The sequence below is a fragment of the Papio anubis genome, chromosome 13, assembly GCF_008728515.1.
Source record: "Papio anubis isolate 15944 chromosome 13, Panubis1.0, whole genome shotgun sequence".
Taxonomy (NCBI): domain Eukaryota; kingdom Metazoa; phylum Chordata; class Mammalia; order Primates; family Cercopithecidae; genus Papio; species Papio anubis.
Genome location: NC_044988.1, coordinates 83786939 through 83801927, shown reverse-complemented (window position 1 = coordinate 83801927; position 14989 = coordinate 83786939). Strand labels below are relative to the sequence as shown.

Below are 14989 nucleotides of genomic sequence, written 5' to 3'. Positions count from 1 at the left end.
GGATGAGGCCCACCCACATTGGGGAGGGTGAGTTTTGCCCAGTCCACCCATTCAGATGCTGATCTCTCCTGGAAACACCTTCACAGACACACCCAGAAATAATGTTTTACCAGCTATCTCGGCATCCCTTAGCCCAGTCAAGTTGACATGCAAAGCTAATCATCACAGTGGCAGAAGCTCTTCTCCATTCTGGGCTCTGGGACAGAGAGAATTGGCTCCCTTAGCCCTCAAGAGAGCCCAGCTCAGAGAGGAGCTCTGATGGGCCCCCCATAGATGGCCCACAAATGGCCTTTTGGCAGCCCAGTGTCACTTAAGGGGCCATTGGGTTTCTTCTTGTGAATTGGGAAGGGAAGAAAGAAAAAGATGTTTTTTGCAAAATAAGGTCCGTTTAAACCTTAAACCACCACCTTGGGATTAAAACCATTAGAATTTAGAAAAGGGAGAGACTCTCCCCACCCACTTCTCTCTTGCCATTTTCACACCTTCCTGGGATTCATCAGCAAGTGGTGGAGAGAGGCCTTGGGTTTTGGAGGCATGACTGTGTGGAGCACAGCACTCATGGCCAAATCCAGGAATTCCCAGCCCAGGCTGGAGACACCCCAGCATCTCTGGCAGTTCAGGGGATGCCTGAAAGTGATCAGAAAGTCCCAAAGAAAATTTAACTTCAAAGTGACCAGCAGCAATGAAATTGACCTTCATTTTAATGGGTAAAGTGAATTTCAATGAAGTGAGGTATGTCAGGGCTCACATGAACCACATGGAGGTGTCCTAAGACTTCCTCGATTTTGGTGTGCTGGAGAACAAACCAGTTTTCCCTTCTCAGCTTCTGTTTGCTCACTTTGCTTTCTTGTCCGTTTCTAGAACACTCTGGACCTGGAGGAAACCGGCGAGGCTGTCCAGGGCAGTGTCAATGCCCTCCCAGACGTGTCCGTGGTAAGGCCCTGGCTGGCCCTTTGGTTCTGCTCTCCCTGGTGTGCTCAGGCCCTGGAGGCTCTCTCCTCTCCATGACAGCCACAGAGAAAGGACACAGGGTGGCAAAGGAGACAGAGGCCTCTGCCATGAGCTCTCACACCCAGCTACAGGTCTGTGCACGAGCGCACCGTTCTAGCATCTCTAGCAGGCACCAGGATCGCTTGCCTCTGGTGACTTCAGGTGGGGCCGTCAGGCTGACTGGCCACAGTATGACTTTGACCAAGTTTGTTAACCTCTCTGTGCCTCAGTTTCCCAATCGGTAAAGTGTGCATGATGATCATAGCATACCTACCCCATAAGTATGTGGCATGGAGTAAATTAATTAAAGCCTTTAGGACGGTGCCGGGAAGGCTGTTGGAGCTGTGCAGGTGTCCGGTGTTGACCTAGGCAGAGGGGAATGGTAGTCACAGTATCCGTAGCTGCCCCTCACCGTGCACTTGCTGTGGCACGGGCACTGTGCGAACAGTATCCACGTGGCTTTTGACATCACCACACCACCTCTGCTGGGTAAGTGTGCTCTTCCCCATTTCTCAGAGGTGCACTCAGAGAGGAGGTGTGTCTTGCCCAGGGCCACACAGCACCCCAGCCCGTGTATCCATCTCCTCCTGTCCATTCTCTCTCCAGTCCTTTCACACCTCTTGCCTCTGGTACTCAAGATCACCTCCTAAAAAGAAAAGCGAAATAAATGCAGTTTTTGTATTTCCATCCTCTTCATACTGTCTCTAATAAAGTCTTGTTCCCTGTGAGAAGCTCTGGCTGATGCCAAGAACTTCAGTTCCCAAAGGTAATGATGCCGTCCCCAGAGACACCCGCCAGGATCCCAACGCTCATCAGCTGCCGAGATGCAGGGGAGAAGTTTTCCACTCAGGTGTTGCATTATTCAGAGCAGCGTGGCCAAGAGCAGTTAGAGCGGGGACAGAATTCCAGTCGGGCCTGGCACCACTCGGCTGCTCGGCCTCCCCTCTTCCAGGCGTGATGGGTTCTGACTCCTTCTCTACCTGTTGGGTCTTTTGGCAGGATGATGTCAGATCCACCTCCGAGGGGCTGTCAAGCTTCAAGCCACTGCCTCCCCCACCACCTCTGGCCCAAGGCAACGACCGCCCACTAGGCCAGCCAGGGAAGCTGGGGAGAGAGGACCTCCAGCTGCCTTCCTCCACGCCTTCCTGCTCTGGCACTGTCTTCTCGGCTCCACAGAACCGTAGCCCGCCGGCGGGCACCGCACTCACCCCAGGGACCTCCTCTGCCCAGGACTCGCCCTCCTCCCCCGTCTATGCCTCCGTTTCCCCTGCCAACCCCAGCTCCAAGAGGCTGCTGGATGCCCATCTGGCCCTGGTCAACCAACACCCCATCGGCCCCTTCCCGCGGGTCCAGTCACCCCCGCACCTGAAAAGCCCCTCTGCAGAGGCCACAGTGGCTGGGGACTGCCTTCCACCGCCATCACCCTCTGGCCACCCGGACCAGACAGGCACAAACCAGCACTTTGTCATGGTGGAGGTCCACCGCCCCGACAGCGAGCCAGACGTCAATGAAGTGAGGGCACTGCCGCAGACGCGCAGTGAGTACAGCAAGGCCAAGCTCTGTGGTCCTTGGGGGTCCCTCTCCTCTCGGGGTCAGTCTACCTGATGACACAGTGAAGGGTGGGACCAGCTACTTGTTGAGGGGGCTCAGGTCCAGAGTGGTGAAGGGAGTTGGAGACCCCAGTTTGAATCCCGGCTCTGCCACTGACTAGCTGCGTGACTGTGGACAAGCTGCCGTCTACACCTTGCTTTCCGCATCATAAAATGGAGATAACAATGACAATCCTGCCAGGTTGCTGCGAGGGTTGGGGCGCCTTCTCTAGCTCCCCCTACCCTGGCCACCAGGAAGACTGCGTTCACCAGGAAGACTGAACTCATGGAGGGCAGAGGTGGCTTCTCTTCCTGTCCCCCACGGCCTGGCCGGGAGTAGATGCTGGGGTGAAAGGTGGAAACTGAAGTGGCAGTCTCTGGATCCCTGACAGGTCTAGGGTCAGGGTGCAGGAAGAATCTTGGGGAGACCAGATGATGCTGTGCCCCGGTTTGCTAGAGGACATGGGCTGGGGGGTAGAGGGAAGGGCAGAGCCTTCTTCCCCACCCTGAAAGCTGTGGCCGGCCCGCCTGTGAGTTTGGAGCATTTTGTTGGATTTTGCTGCCATCTTGTGGCTACAGTGGTACATGGGACCCATAGGACGTTCCCTGAGTGCCTGCACAGACCAAGATGCAAAATGCAGGGCCCTGGCGCTCACAGCTTAGTGAGGGCAGGCAGCTGAGGGAGAGCAGGCAGACGAGGTGAGAAGACCCAGGGCTGTCACTGATGGATCACTGCTGCCTCTAGAGCTGGCACTGAGCTGGACACACAGGGGTAGTAAGAGCTGACAGCTGCACTAAAAATAAGCACTTTGTATGTGCCAGTGTTCAAAGGGCCTTGCCTATAGTATTAACTCATTGAATCCTCCCAGTAGCCCTATGAGGTTGGTACTATTATTATCCCCATTTTATGAATGAACAAACTGAGACATAGAAATTAGTCATTTCTGGCTGGGTGCAGTGGCTCATGCCTGTAATCCCAGCACTTTGGGAGGCCGAGACGGGCAGGTCATTTGAGGTCAGGAGTTCGACCTCAGGAGCCTGGGCAACTTGGTGAAAGCCCCATTTCTACTAACGATACAATAATTAGCCAGGTGTGGTGGTGAGCACCTATAGTCCCAGCTACTCAGAAGACTGAGGTGGGAGGATTGCTGGAACCTGGGAGGTGGAGGTCGCAGTAAGCCAAGATTGCACCACTGGACTCCAGCCTGGGCGACAGAGTGAGAAGCTGTCTCAACAAAAAAAAAAAAAAAAAAGAGAGAGAGAGAAAGTAGTAATTTCTAGCTTACCAAGAAAAAAAGAGAAATTCCGCCACCCCTGGCCTGAACCCCTGCACGGCCGCTGCCTGAGCCGAGTGGTGAGCAGTCAACGCACGCTGCTTCACTGTGTGTATCACAGCCGGGCCCTGAGTTTGAAACCCTAGATCAAGAACCCACAGCCTGGAGCCAGGCAGGCTAGCACAAGTCTATTCCCTTGACTGCTCCATTCTATACATCAGATCTGTGAGTTTCTACAGTCACCCCAGTGGTTAGGCACCATCATTTCTGTATTAGAAGAACATAGGAGGCTTAGAGAGGCTCTGTTACTTGCCCAGGCGTGCACAGCTGGTCAGTGGGAATTCAAAGCTGACCTGCCAGACTCCAGAGTGTGTGTTCTTAACGTAGGGTCTCACACTCAGGGGCCGGGCTGTTACACACATAGTGAAGCTGACCGGCGGCTGGAAGGCATGTGCCCGCCACTCGGCTCAGGCAGGGGTCGCGCAGGCGTACAGGTGTGGCAGAATTTCTCTTGTATTCTTGGGAAGCTAGAAATTACTTACATGAAATCTTCTAATTTGAATGTGTTGGTTCATCATTAAAAATTGATAGCATTATGTGAGTTTTAAAACAAAGATAACACCCACATCCGTGTGCTGGGTTTGCCTCCTGACCTCTGTTTTAATCGTTACGCCAGTGGCTGAGAACTGGGAGATCCAGGCAGATGTCCTGGAAGTCACAGCCTTCGGGCCAGGTCTGGTTGAAAGGACAGGTCCTGAGTAGGTGGAGAGGGTGGCAGGGAGTGGACCTGCCCTCCAGCGCCATGATCTCTTCCTTCCTTCCCCCATCTTTACCTGGGGAATTCCCAAAGCCTTCCAGCCTCCATCTCCATCACTGCCTCCAGGCAGCCCTCCCTGACCCCAGCTATATAAGCTGCTTCTGTCTTCCTTTTCCCCTCTCCAGCAGCCTCTACGCTCTCCCAGCTTTCAGACAGCGGGCAGACTCTAAGCGAGGACAGTGGTGTGGATGCTGGCGAGGCAGAGGCCAGTGCCCCAGGCCGAGGCAGGCAGTCGGCGTCCACCAAGAGCAGGAGTAGCAGGGAGCTGCCTCGGAACGAGAGGCCCACAGACGGGGCCAACAAACCGGTGAGCCAGGAGGAGGAGGATGCAGAGGGCCGAGAGGAACATGGGCCCCAGGTACAGAATGGGAGGTCCCGGGACCTGGCCTCAGCTTGGCAAGTGACCACAAGGGGAGGTAGTGAGCTCCCCATCACTGAAGGGATTTGGACGTCCCGGTGGAGCACTGGATTAGGAATCTGGAGGCCCAGTTTCAGCTCTGTCTTTGCACTGACACTAGGGGCTGAGGCTGAGGTTGGTCTTGGGAATCTTTTTTTTCTTTTTTCTTTTGAGATGGAGTCTCGCTCTGTCACCCAGGCTGGAGTACAATGGCACCATCTCAACTCACTGCAAGCTCTGCCTCCTGGGTTCACGCCATTCTCCTGCCTCAGCCTCCCGAGTAGCTGGGACTACAGGCGCCCGCCACCATGCCCCGCTAATTTTTTGTATTTTTAGTAGAGACGGGGTTTCACCGTGTTAGCCAGGATGGTCTCGATCTCCTGACCTCGTGATCCGCCCGCCTCGGCCTCCCAAAGTGCTGGGATTACAGGCGTGAGCCACCATGCCCGGCCGGTCTTGGGAATCTTTAATCTCCCCTCAGTTTTGACATGGCCAGGTGGCTGAGACAGTCTTCAGAGTCAGGCCCGGATTAAAGTCCTGATGCCGCCACCAGGCAGCCTTAGGCAAGCTCCTTAACCTCCCGAGCCTCAGGGATTTTGGTGAAGATTAAAGAGCCGAGAACACAAGTGCTTGGCTTGGCGTGTGGCACGCCTGAGGCTCCCGACACAGGGCTGGAGCCGGAGCTCTGCTGACCCAGGGAGGTGTCATGGCCCGGCCCAGCCCGGCCCCCTGGCCAGGCCTGCCAACTGCGAAGGCCTCAGTGGTGTCTTTCCTCACACCCACAGCCTGGACTCCTGGAGCCCACGTCCACTCTGGTCCGTGTGAAGAAAAGTGCGGCCACCCTGGGCATTGCCATCGAGGGTGGCGCCAACACCCGCCAGCCCCTGCCTAGGATTGTCACTATTCAGGTATGTCCCCGGGGCCCCACTTGCCATCTCTCCCTACCCACGAAAGGCCCTTTCTCAGCATCTCCAGGGTTTTGCGACTCCCATGGGTAACACAGCACTCCTAGGCTTATGTCACCTTTGATCTTCTGGGCCTCAATTTTCCTAATCTGAGCAGTGGCCACCCAGATTGTAGCTGCCTGCTTGGCAGTGTTGGGACTGACCCAGTGGGTGGTCAAAGCCAGGCCTGTCTAACCCTTGGGCACCCCATGCCCTGTGTCTCCTCTCTGCAGAGAGGCGGCTCAGCTCACAACTGTGGGCAGCTCAAGGTGGGCCACGTGATCCTGGAAGTGAATGGGCTGACGCTTCGGGGCAAGGAGCACCGGGAGGCCGCCCGCGTTATCGCCGAGGCCTTCAAGACCAAGGACCGTGACTACATCGACTTTCTGGTCACTGAGTTCAATGTGATGCTCTAGAGGCCAAGGCCTGAGGGCCTCCCACCACTACCCAGCCCCTGGTTCCAGTCCCTTCCCACCGTTGGCTTCATCAAGCTCCTTGCGGGGTTGGGGCTGCATGACCAGGGTAGCAGGAAGACATCCCCCCTCCATCCCAGCCCACTGGACCAGAACTGGGAGAGGAAGAGAGCAGGGCAAGGCAAATAGAAGGTCAGGTCAGGAACTGGTGCTGTACTGGGTACACAGTAGGCGCCCAAGACAAGTGGGTTGCAAGACAGGAAGAAAGGAAAAGGAAGGGCAGAGCGCTGGTTTCTCCAGGTTGGGTTGGGGGCACTACTGTCCCCCCTCCAGTTAGGACCCAGCCCATCCCCAGATGCCTGAGCCTTTGTCCAAAGTGAAGTCACTTGAGAGTTCGTGGACATGGCCCCCAACCAGGGGGAATCTTGCAGGACCTTTAGTGCCACAAATAAGCATCGAGCACCTCCCCATTCACACCCCCATTCCTCCTGGCTCCTTATCCCCCGTGGTATTTATTATTTATTTCCCTCCCCATGCCCCTGGGGACCCCAAGGCCCCAGCTTCCCTCTGCACCCCCAGCCTATCCCAGAGGCCTTGCAGGTGACCAGCAGTGTCATTGTATTTATATACAGAGCTTATGACTTTAATTTTTCAATAAAGAAATCTGAACAAGGTTAGAGGCCAGCGTGCTGTGTGGTCTACCTGTGTGGCTGGGGTTTCCATGTGGGGAGAGGAGTGGACAGGACAGGTGGGGTCAGTCAGAGCACCACAGACCACCACCCTGCCTGCCCCTATGGCTCCATTTGGGATACATGGTGGGGTGTGCAGGGGTGCTTGAGCCACACTCACATCTTGGAGCCTCTTACTTGAAGGCTTGAGGGCAAAACTTGAGTATTTACAGATAATATTTTTCGATTAAAACCCACAAGTATATTATGAGGCAGAATGCACAATGTGCATGAATGTTTTAAATCCCAGATGCTGCCCGTTCATTTCCAGAAGCTGCCTGAGAGATAAGGATTTGTACGCAAGCAATCATCAAGAAGTGCCCTCAGGGGGGACCAGCAAGGACGTCAGGAAGCAGGACAGGGAAGGGGAGGAAGCCAAGGGAGGGTGAGATTTCAAGCAAAGTCTGCAGAGGGCAGCTTCAGCCTGATCCCAGGAGGATCCCAGGGCGTACACTAGGCCTAGAGTTGTCTCCACTCAAGGCCAGAGGGCCGGACTTTCATGCCTGTCAGACTTTGGACAAAGCCTACAGGGAGAGGCCATAAATTCCCAATCACTTCCTGCTCTCTACCTATGTGAGCCAAGCTGTTCCAGTAGCCAAGGGCAGCGGGTGTCAGAGCAAAACACCCGTATAGGATGGGCTCGGAGGAAAAGGTAGCAGACATGGTCTACTGTACGGCCGCAGTCCCGGCCCCAGCACTCATTCCTTCTGTCCTCAATATTTGTCTGGAAGATGGAAGAGTTTGAGAAATCTTGCTTTGTCCAGGCCTATGTCCAGAGTTCTGTCAGAGGTGGGTTAGGGACAGTTGGTTCCATGCTCTTGTCCCAGATCCTGTTCTTAGCTGTCCTTATTCTCTTTCCAGCCTGGGCAGATGACCTGAGACCTGAGCCATGGATTCCCCTGAGGCAGCTGGTGTTTCAGAAGGCACCCCTGCCATCCCCCCACAGGGTGCTGTGGACCCTCTGCAGAGAATGACCCCCCATCTAGCAGCAGGAGGGCTTTGTTAGGCCTCAGATCTCCTGCCATTCAACTCCAAAGCTTGTGTGGTCATGGGCAAGTAATTTTACCTCTCTGAGCCTCAAGTTCCCCATCTGTAAAATGGGTTTGGTAGGCTAAATAATGGCCCCCAAAGATACCCAGATTCAAATCCCTGGAACTTTGGAATGTTACTTTATATGGCAAAAGGGACTTTGCAGACATGATTAAGTTAACATCTTGACATGGGGTGGGCCCAGTGTAATCACCGGACTCTTATAAATGGGAAGCAGAGAAAGATGTAACAGAAGAGGACAAGGTGTGATGACGGAAGCACAGGTTGTTGCAGTGAGATGTACTTTGACGACGAAGGAAGGGACTACGACCTGAGGAATATAGGCAGCCACTAGAAGCAGAGAAAGGCAAGGCAGTGGATTCTCCCCTCAAAGCCTCCAGAAGGAACTGAGCCCAGAGAGGCTCATTTCAGACTTCTGCCCTCTGTAAGAGAAGAAATTTGTGCCGTTTTAATTTGTCACAGTAGCCATAGGAAACTAACACAATGGGACTGCCACCCCCAGCAGCTGCTACTCACAGCCCCATGTCTGTACTTGGAAGGAGTAGGACAAGAATGAGGTTTCTGGACTTGTTGCTTCTGGAATTCCTGGGCCTGACTCTGAGGCTGCAGCCCATTGGGTGTGTGGGTTTCCCTCCCAGTAGAACTTTTAACCTAAAAACTTTCCTTTGCAAGTGGATGGTTGTCCAAAGTCACACAGCTAAGAAGGACAAGTTTGGACCCACAGCTGCCTGAAGCCTGGGTCTGCTCTTTCCTGCACCTGTCCTGGTGTCTTTTGAAGGACCCAGTGTCGTGGGTTAAGGCAGCTTCAAGTACTGGAAGAGTGGGGAGAGGGTTGTCAGAGGTCCACCCTGGCCACATGTACCTGTGACCCTGACATCTTTACTCATGATGCCAAAGTGGGGGGTGGAGGGAACGACTGGAGTCTCAGGGTCTGCTTCTCCCTTGCTGGAGAATGCTGGGCAGGTTACACAATGCACCAAGCCTCAGTTTCCCCTTCTGTTCAAGAGTCATGACCGCCATGCTGCTCAAACCCAGGAACACACTTCACTTCCATGACCTGTGTGGAAAAACACCTTGGGCCCTTGCAACACTGACATTCCAGGGCCAGAGCCCAGAAGGATTAGCTAAAATGTTTGCCCCTGGCACAGAGCAGGCCCTTAGTGAGTAGAAGCTGCTGCTAAACTTGCTACCAAATATGTGTCTAGGGAGTAGCAGGCAACCTGGGGAACTGGCAAGTGCTTTCTACCAGGAGGAAAAACTCCAAAGCATTCAACTTTGGATGCAGCTGGAGGAGGGACCTTGGACAAGTCTCTTCTTGCATCAGGACTTACTAAGCCTCTTGTGTTAATAGGGTCAATCAAGGTGCTGTTTAAATTAGTACCACTGATTTATTTCTTACGGGCCTGCCATTATTATTTATTTACTCTCAACAACTGCATAAGGTGTGGGTATGAATCCCATTTGCCTGAGGCTCACTGGCAGCAGGTGGCAGAGCTGGGGCAATGAGCCCAGGTGAGTTGGACACCGTGCATCCTTCAAGGTGTGTGGTGGACAAGGGATGATGTCTGTGCTGCACTCACAGCGGGACCTTGGAAAACTTCTTGTCCGTCTTCGGGCTAGGTTTGCATGCTTGCCTGATGGAAGGTTGGAAGAGAATATACCCGGGGGGTGATAATACCTGCGTACCTCATAGGAGACAACTGAACAGCAGAAGAGTTTCCAACAGGTCTGGCCCATAAGTAGTGATCGAGAAAAGTTTATTGTTACCGTTACTAAGCAGTCCACTTCAGTCATGGAAGTTTGTGATTTCCTCCTCACTGTGGCTCTGTGCAATCTGTTTTTCCTTTTTTTTTTTTTTAGATGGAGTCTTTCTCTGTCGCCCAGGCTGGAGTGCAGTGATGCAATCTTGGCTCACTGCAACCTCCGCCTCCCAAGTTCAAGGGATTCTCGTGCCTCAGCCTCCCAAATAGCTGGGATTACAGATGTGCGCCACCACGGCCAGCTAATTTTTGTATTTTTAGTAGAGACTGGGGGTGGGGAGGCGCTCACCATGTTGGCCAGGCTGGTCTCTAACTCCTCACCTCAGGTGATCTGCCCGGCCTCCCCAAGTGCTGGGGATTACAGGTGTGTGCCACTCTGTGCGATCTTGCATAAATGCCTTACCCTCCGCAGACCAGGCCTCGATCTCCGGATCTGCGGTGGGGCTGATTGCAGCAGGGACACGCAGCCTCCCACGTCTGAGATTTTCATCCTGCAGCAGGGTTTGCGCTCCCGGTGCCTGAGTCCCTGGGGGCGGGTCGCGGCGGCCTCCTTTCGGTGATTGGTGCGCTCCCCGAGGCCCCGCCCCCGGGGCCGCCCCCCGCCGTCCCGGGCGGGCCTCCGGGATTATGCAAAGGAGCCGCCGCCCCGCCCCGCGCCCGGATTGGAGGCCTTTGTTTGCCGCTCAACTCCAGGAAACCACCCGCGCGCGGCGGCCGCCAGCAGGTGAGACGCGGGGAGGGACTCGCGGGTCGTCCGGGGTGGTCCCTGCCCCTCGCTGGGACTCAGTTTTTCCGTCAGGAGAATGGGGAGGGAGAGTGGACAGCGCCGGTGGGCTCCGTTCCACTGGGACGGTGCTGCTTTCGGTCTTTTCCACGTGGAAACCCCACGCGCATGGGGAAGGAGACGCATCACCGCTCCGGGAATGGGAGGTAGCCCTGGACGGGCGATGCGGGCCCCAGTCCAAACCCTGCCGGTCGCGGGGTTCCGCAGCCTCCACCCTCCGGCCTCAGTCTCCACCTCCGCACAATGGGGGCGTTGGCTTTTTCTCTTTCCAGCTGGGGCTGGTGGCAGGGAGGGGAGGGGTCCCGGGGGAGCTTGGGGCTGGGCCTTGGCGGGGCCTCGGGCTGTGTTTGGGCTGGAGGCGTGGCCCGGGTTGCTGTGGTTACTGGGGAGGTGAGGCTTTTCTATCTGGGATTTGTGTGAGATTCGTTCACCCAGCAACAATCGCCGCAGCCTGGCGGCCCTCGGAGCCGCGCGCCCTTCCCGGACGCCTAACGCAAGTTTCTTTTCCTCTTTTTGTCAGTGGGGGAAGGTAGAGCAAGGGCCAGGGTCGGGTAGGCAGCCTTGACAATGGTAGGAACTGAACGGGCTGCAAAAATAAGTCCAGTTCCCTCTTGGTACGCCTGCGGAGGAGAATGAGGTCCAGAGACGGGGCGCCACTGGTCCAAGGGTGCACAGCAGGGAGGCGCAGAGCTGGGCTCTCCCCAGTGTGATGGGGCTGGCACAGGCAGAGCCAGAGTCTGCTTGCTGCGTGACCTTGGACGACACTTCCAAAGCTCCTTTCCCGGGCTTTTGTTAAAAGAAATGACGGATTGGAGTCCATCATTACCTATGTTTAAAAACCTGCTTCTGAGATCGTCGGAAGGGATCACAAACGTGGGCTATGTTGGAGCAGAGAGAAGCTGAGACAGGCTGCAGTGAAAAGAGACATTGTTCCTGTCCTCTAGAACAGAAGAAGAAATGGGCTGGAACTGAAGCATGAAAGACTAAAGTTAGACAGATACAGGGACTTCTCGAAAGACTTCCAGGTGCCTCCTTGGGATTGGTGGGTTTTATTTGGGGGCTGTTTTGTTAGTAAAACAATGACTGCCCATCTATTAGAAGGGGCCTAAGTCTGGTTTACTTACTAACAGGGGAGTGGAACCTATGGTGTTTTGGTACTCTGGGTTTATTCCTTGGGGCAGTCGTCTCACAGTTCTGCAGGAGGGAGATGATGCCCATGTGGGGCGTTTGCCTCCTAAGGTCCAGCCGGTTTGCATTTAAAACATGTGATTGGGGCTGCTTCTTGCAAGGGGATTTCATCAGCTCCCACCGTCCTGCAGACTCTGCCAGAGGCGCTGGGATCGGGGTTTCCAGAGAGACCGGGAATGGCCCCAGCTGATGGCCGTCAGGCTGAGAGAGTGTTTTGGAAATTGGTGCACGACATGGACACTTCAGTTTCCCCCCGTGGGGGCGTGGAGAAGGAAGAGTATTTTTAAAGCATTCACATCCCCAGTCGCATTCCTGATCCTTTTTATGTTTCCTCAGTCCTGGAAGGTGGGAATGATCTGGAGACCAGAAGTAAGAAGACCTGGGTTTAGATCCCCAGCCTGGCTTCAGTTCTGAGTGCCTCAGTTTTCCCTTCCATAAAATGAGGTTGGTAATGCCCACTTTACCACCATTTTTTTTTTTTTTTTTTAGACGGAGTCTAGCTCTGTCTCCAAGCTGGAGTGCAGTGGCGCGATCTCGGCTCCCGGGAACCTCTGCCTCCCGGGTTCAAGCGATTCTCCTGCGTCAGCCTGCCGAGTAGCTGCGATTACAGGCATGTGCCACTACACCCGGCTAATTTTTGTATTTTTAGTAGACATGGGGTTTCACCATGTTGGCCAAGATGGTCTGGATCTCCTGACCTCGTGATCTGCCCACCTCAGCATCCCAAAGTGCTGGGATTACAGCCGTGAGCCACCGCGCCCGGCTACTTTACCACCATTTTAGGGCTCGAGTGAGGTGGCGTCATAGAAAGCTTTTGCTCAGTCCACATTCTAAGTAAATGAGGAAACTGAGGCTCAAAGGAAGGAATAATGATAATAATACCATTGGTATTATTAGCTAATATTATAGCTAATATTTATTGAGTGCTACATTCTAGACACTGTGCCAGGGGTTTTACTGCAACAAGTGAGGTTTGGGAGGGCAGGAGCTCTTATCTGTTTTGTCACCATTGTTATTCCCTAATGCCTACCTAGTACAGAGCGCTACATAGAGTAGGTGCTCAAAACATTGTTGTTGGTCATCTAGATTATATCAGTTACATGATGTTGTTGAAGTGGATGTTATTGTTGTCCCTCTTGTACAGATAGAAAGCCTGAGGTTCAGAGAGGTTAAGCCACTTGACAAGAGTCACACAGCTTCTCACTGGTGTTAGCGCATCCTTACTTTGGGGTGTGCAGGGTGTGCTGGTGTCAGCTCGGGAGAGCGGATTGTGTCCGTCTCTTCCCAGTGCTTCATTCAGTGATATCAACAGCTTGAAATTGGCATGGCCAATTTCAGTAAGGGGATTTAACACCATCAAAATTAGTAACCACCACAAATCAGGGCTTTTTCTTACTGTTTTTTTTTAAGAGAGCTGCAGGTGAAGGATGTTGGGGTATGGAAGGCCAGCCTTGCTTCTGCTTGGCAGCCTGGATTTGGGGGCTTTTTGGCAGAGCCCAATGGAGCCAGGCCAGAAGGCCTGCCCCCCACTGCAGCTCTCCTGAAGTATGGGATTTGGGAAGAAAACCTTTATGGGATGGCTTTTGTAGTATACGGTGTGAGTTATGCAGTGCAGCAGCCTTGACTTGCAAACAGGTGGGTTTGAGCCTGAATTCCAGGCCAAAATGTCTGGCCTTTAACCTGAAAGTGACAGGAGCCATGGATGGTCATTAAGCAGGGGAAAAACCTGACAGGATGGTGCCCTAAGAAGACTTATCGTTGTGCCAAGGGATTAGGGGGTAAGTCAGGGTGGGTGTAGGGAAGAGGCGCTGCAGTTGGCCAGGGGAACCAGGAGGAGGCTAACAGAAGCCCCTCATTTTCTGAGCATGTCCTGTGCACAAACATGTTATTTTGTTACTTTACACATACATGCCTGAGGGAAGGAGAAGCCTCTTGTCTGTAGCTGAGGATATTAAAGAAGTTCTGAAACAAAACAGCAAAGGCTCATCTACCAGAGTTGACCCAGGCTTCCTGCCCCCAAAGTCTCACATTCTCACTCTCTCCTCCCTCCTGCACCCCAGCTTGCAGTTCCGTCTTGGCTCTGGGCTTCCTCGCCAAATGTCAGGCGAACTCCAGCTCCATTGCCAAGTGAGACCTTCTGCGCCCAGTGCCACTCCCAGACCAACCCCTAGGTCCTTGCCAGCATTCTCCCCCCAAGTCCCCCCAACCACCCCAGCCAGCTCAGCTTATTCTGGGGAAGGAGCCTGGGATCAAGGCCAGAGTGGGATGTCCAGCTGTCAGTCTCCTCTGGGTCTTGGGACCACAGCCAAGGACCAGGACTGAGGAGGGGAGGTCTCGGGGTCTAGGAGGCACACTCAGTCCCCCACGAAGGATTCGTCTGGAGGATAATGCTTTATTTGTGGTTACAGACCCAACTGTGCCTTAATGTGCTGTGTGACTTTGGGCAAGTTGTGTAACCTCTCTGAGCCTTTCTTCGTCTGTTAAATGCCTATTTATGAGGATCCAATCCAGCAACACATGCCATGCCTCCAAATGCAAAAAGTGGCTGAGGCTGGGCGCTGATTGCATCTTTTCCTTTTAGTGATTTTCACGTGTTCCCACATGTTGCATAATGACTGTATTGCAGACAACAACATACTGTATTAGAGTTTAAACAGAGGAGGAGAAGGTGTGGGGGTTACAGAATGTTATAGGATGTCAGAGCTGTAAAGGGCCTCAAAGAGCCCAACCATACATTTCACCTTTCACAGAAGGGGAAACTGAGGACGGAGGAGCCCAAGGTCAGAAGGAAGCACCACACAGATGTGAGGTGGTATTCATTTGTTTTGTTTTTAAGAATAGTACATGTTCATTTCATTCTTATTTTTAAAGCAACTGTTATTTTTAGAAAATACCCAAAAGGAAAAATGGTAAACTTGCCTATCAAAAAAACTTGCCTATAATTCTACTACCTAGTAATAATTTTTGTAAACTTGTTTTTTCTTTTTTATTGAGACAGAGTTTCACTCTTATCTCCCAGGCTGGAGTGTGGTGGCACGATCTTGGCTCACTGCAA

At 53.6% G+C, this 14989-nt stretch overlaps 2 protein-coding genes across 9 annotated transcripts in view; both read left to right on the top strand.

Moving 5' to 3' along the window:
* WHRN (whirlin) overlaps positions 1-7101 on the top strand; it is a 102663-nt gene extending 95562 nt beyond the window's left edge. For 3 of the 4 annotated variants that reach the window (XM_021927229.2, XM_003911324.4, XM_031654453.1), the window contains 5 exons: positions 862-933; positions 1990-2527; positions 4796-4977; positions 5853-5975; positions 6245-7101. In XM_021927229.2, coding sequence (XP_021782921.2) covers positions 862-933; positions 1990-2527; positions 4796-4977; positions 5853-5975; positions 6245-6427 — 1098 coding nt within the window. In that variant the 3' untranslated portion in view covers positions 6428-7101. The remainder of the gene's footprint in view (positions 1-861; positions 934-1989; positions 2528-4795; positions 4978-5852; positions 5976-6244) is intronic. The other variant, XM_009188211.3, reaches the window with a different exon arrangement.
* Positions 7102-10604: 3503 nt separating this feature from the next.
* Positions 10605-14989, top strand: part of AKNA (AT-hook transcription factor) — a 62332-nt gene continuing 57947 nt past the window's right edge. The window contains exon 1 of one of the 5 annotated variants that reach the window (XM_031654451.1): positions 10605-10686. The gene's annotated coding sequence lies outside the window, so the exon portion shown is untranslated. Of the gene's footprint in view, positions 10687-11107; positions 11772-11827; positions 12379-14989 lie in introns of those variants that run through there. The other 4 variants (XM_021927233.2, XM_031654450.1, XM_021927232.2 and 1 more) reach the window with 4 other exon arrangements.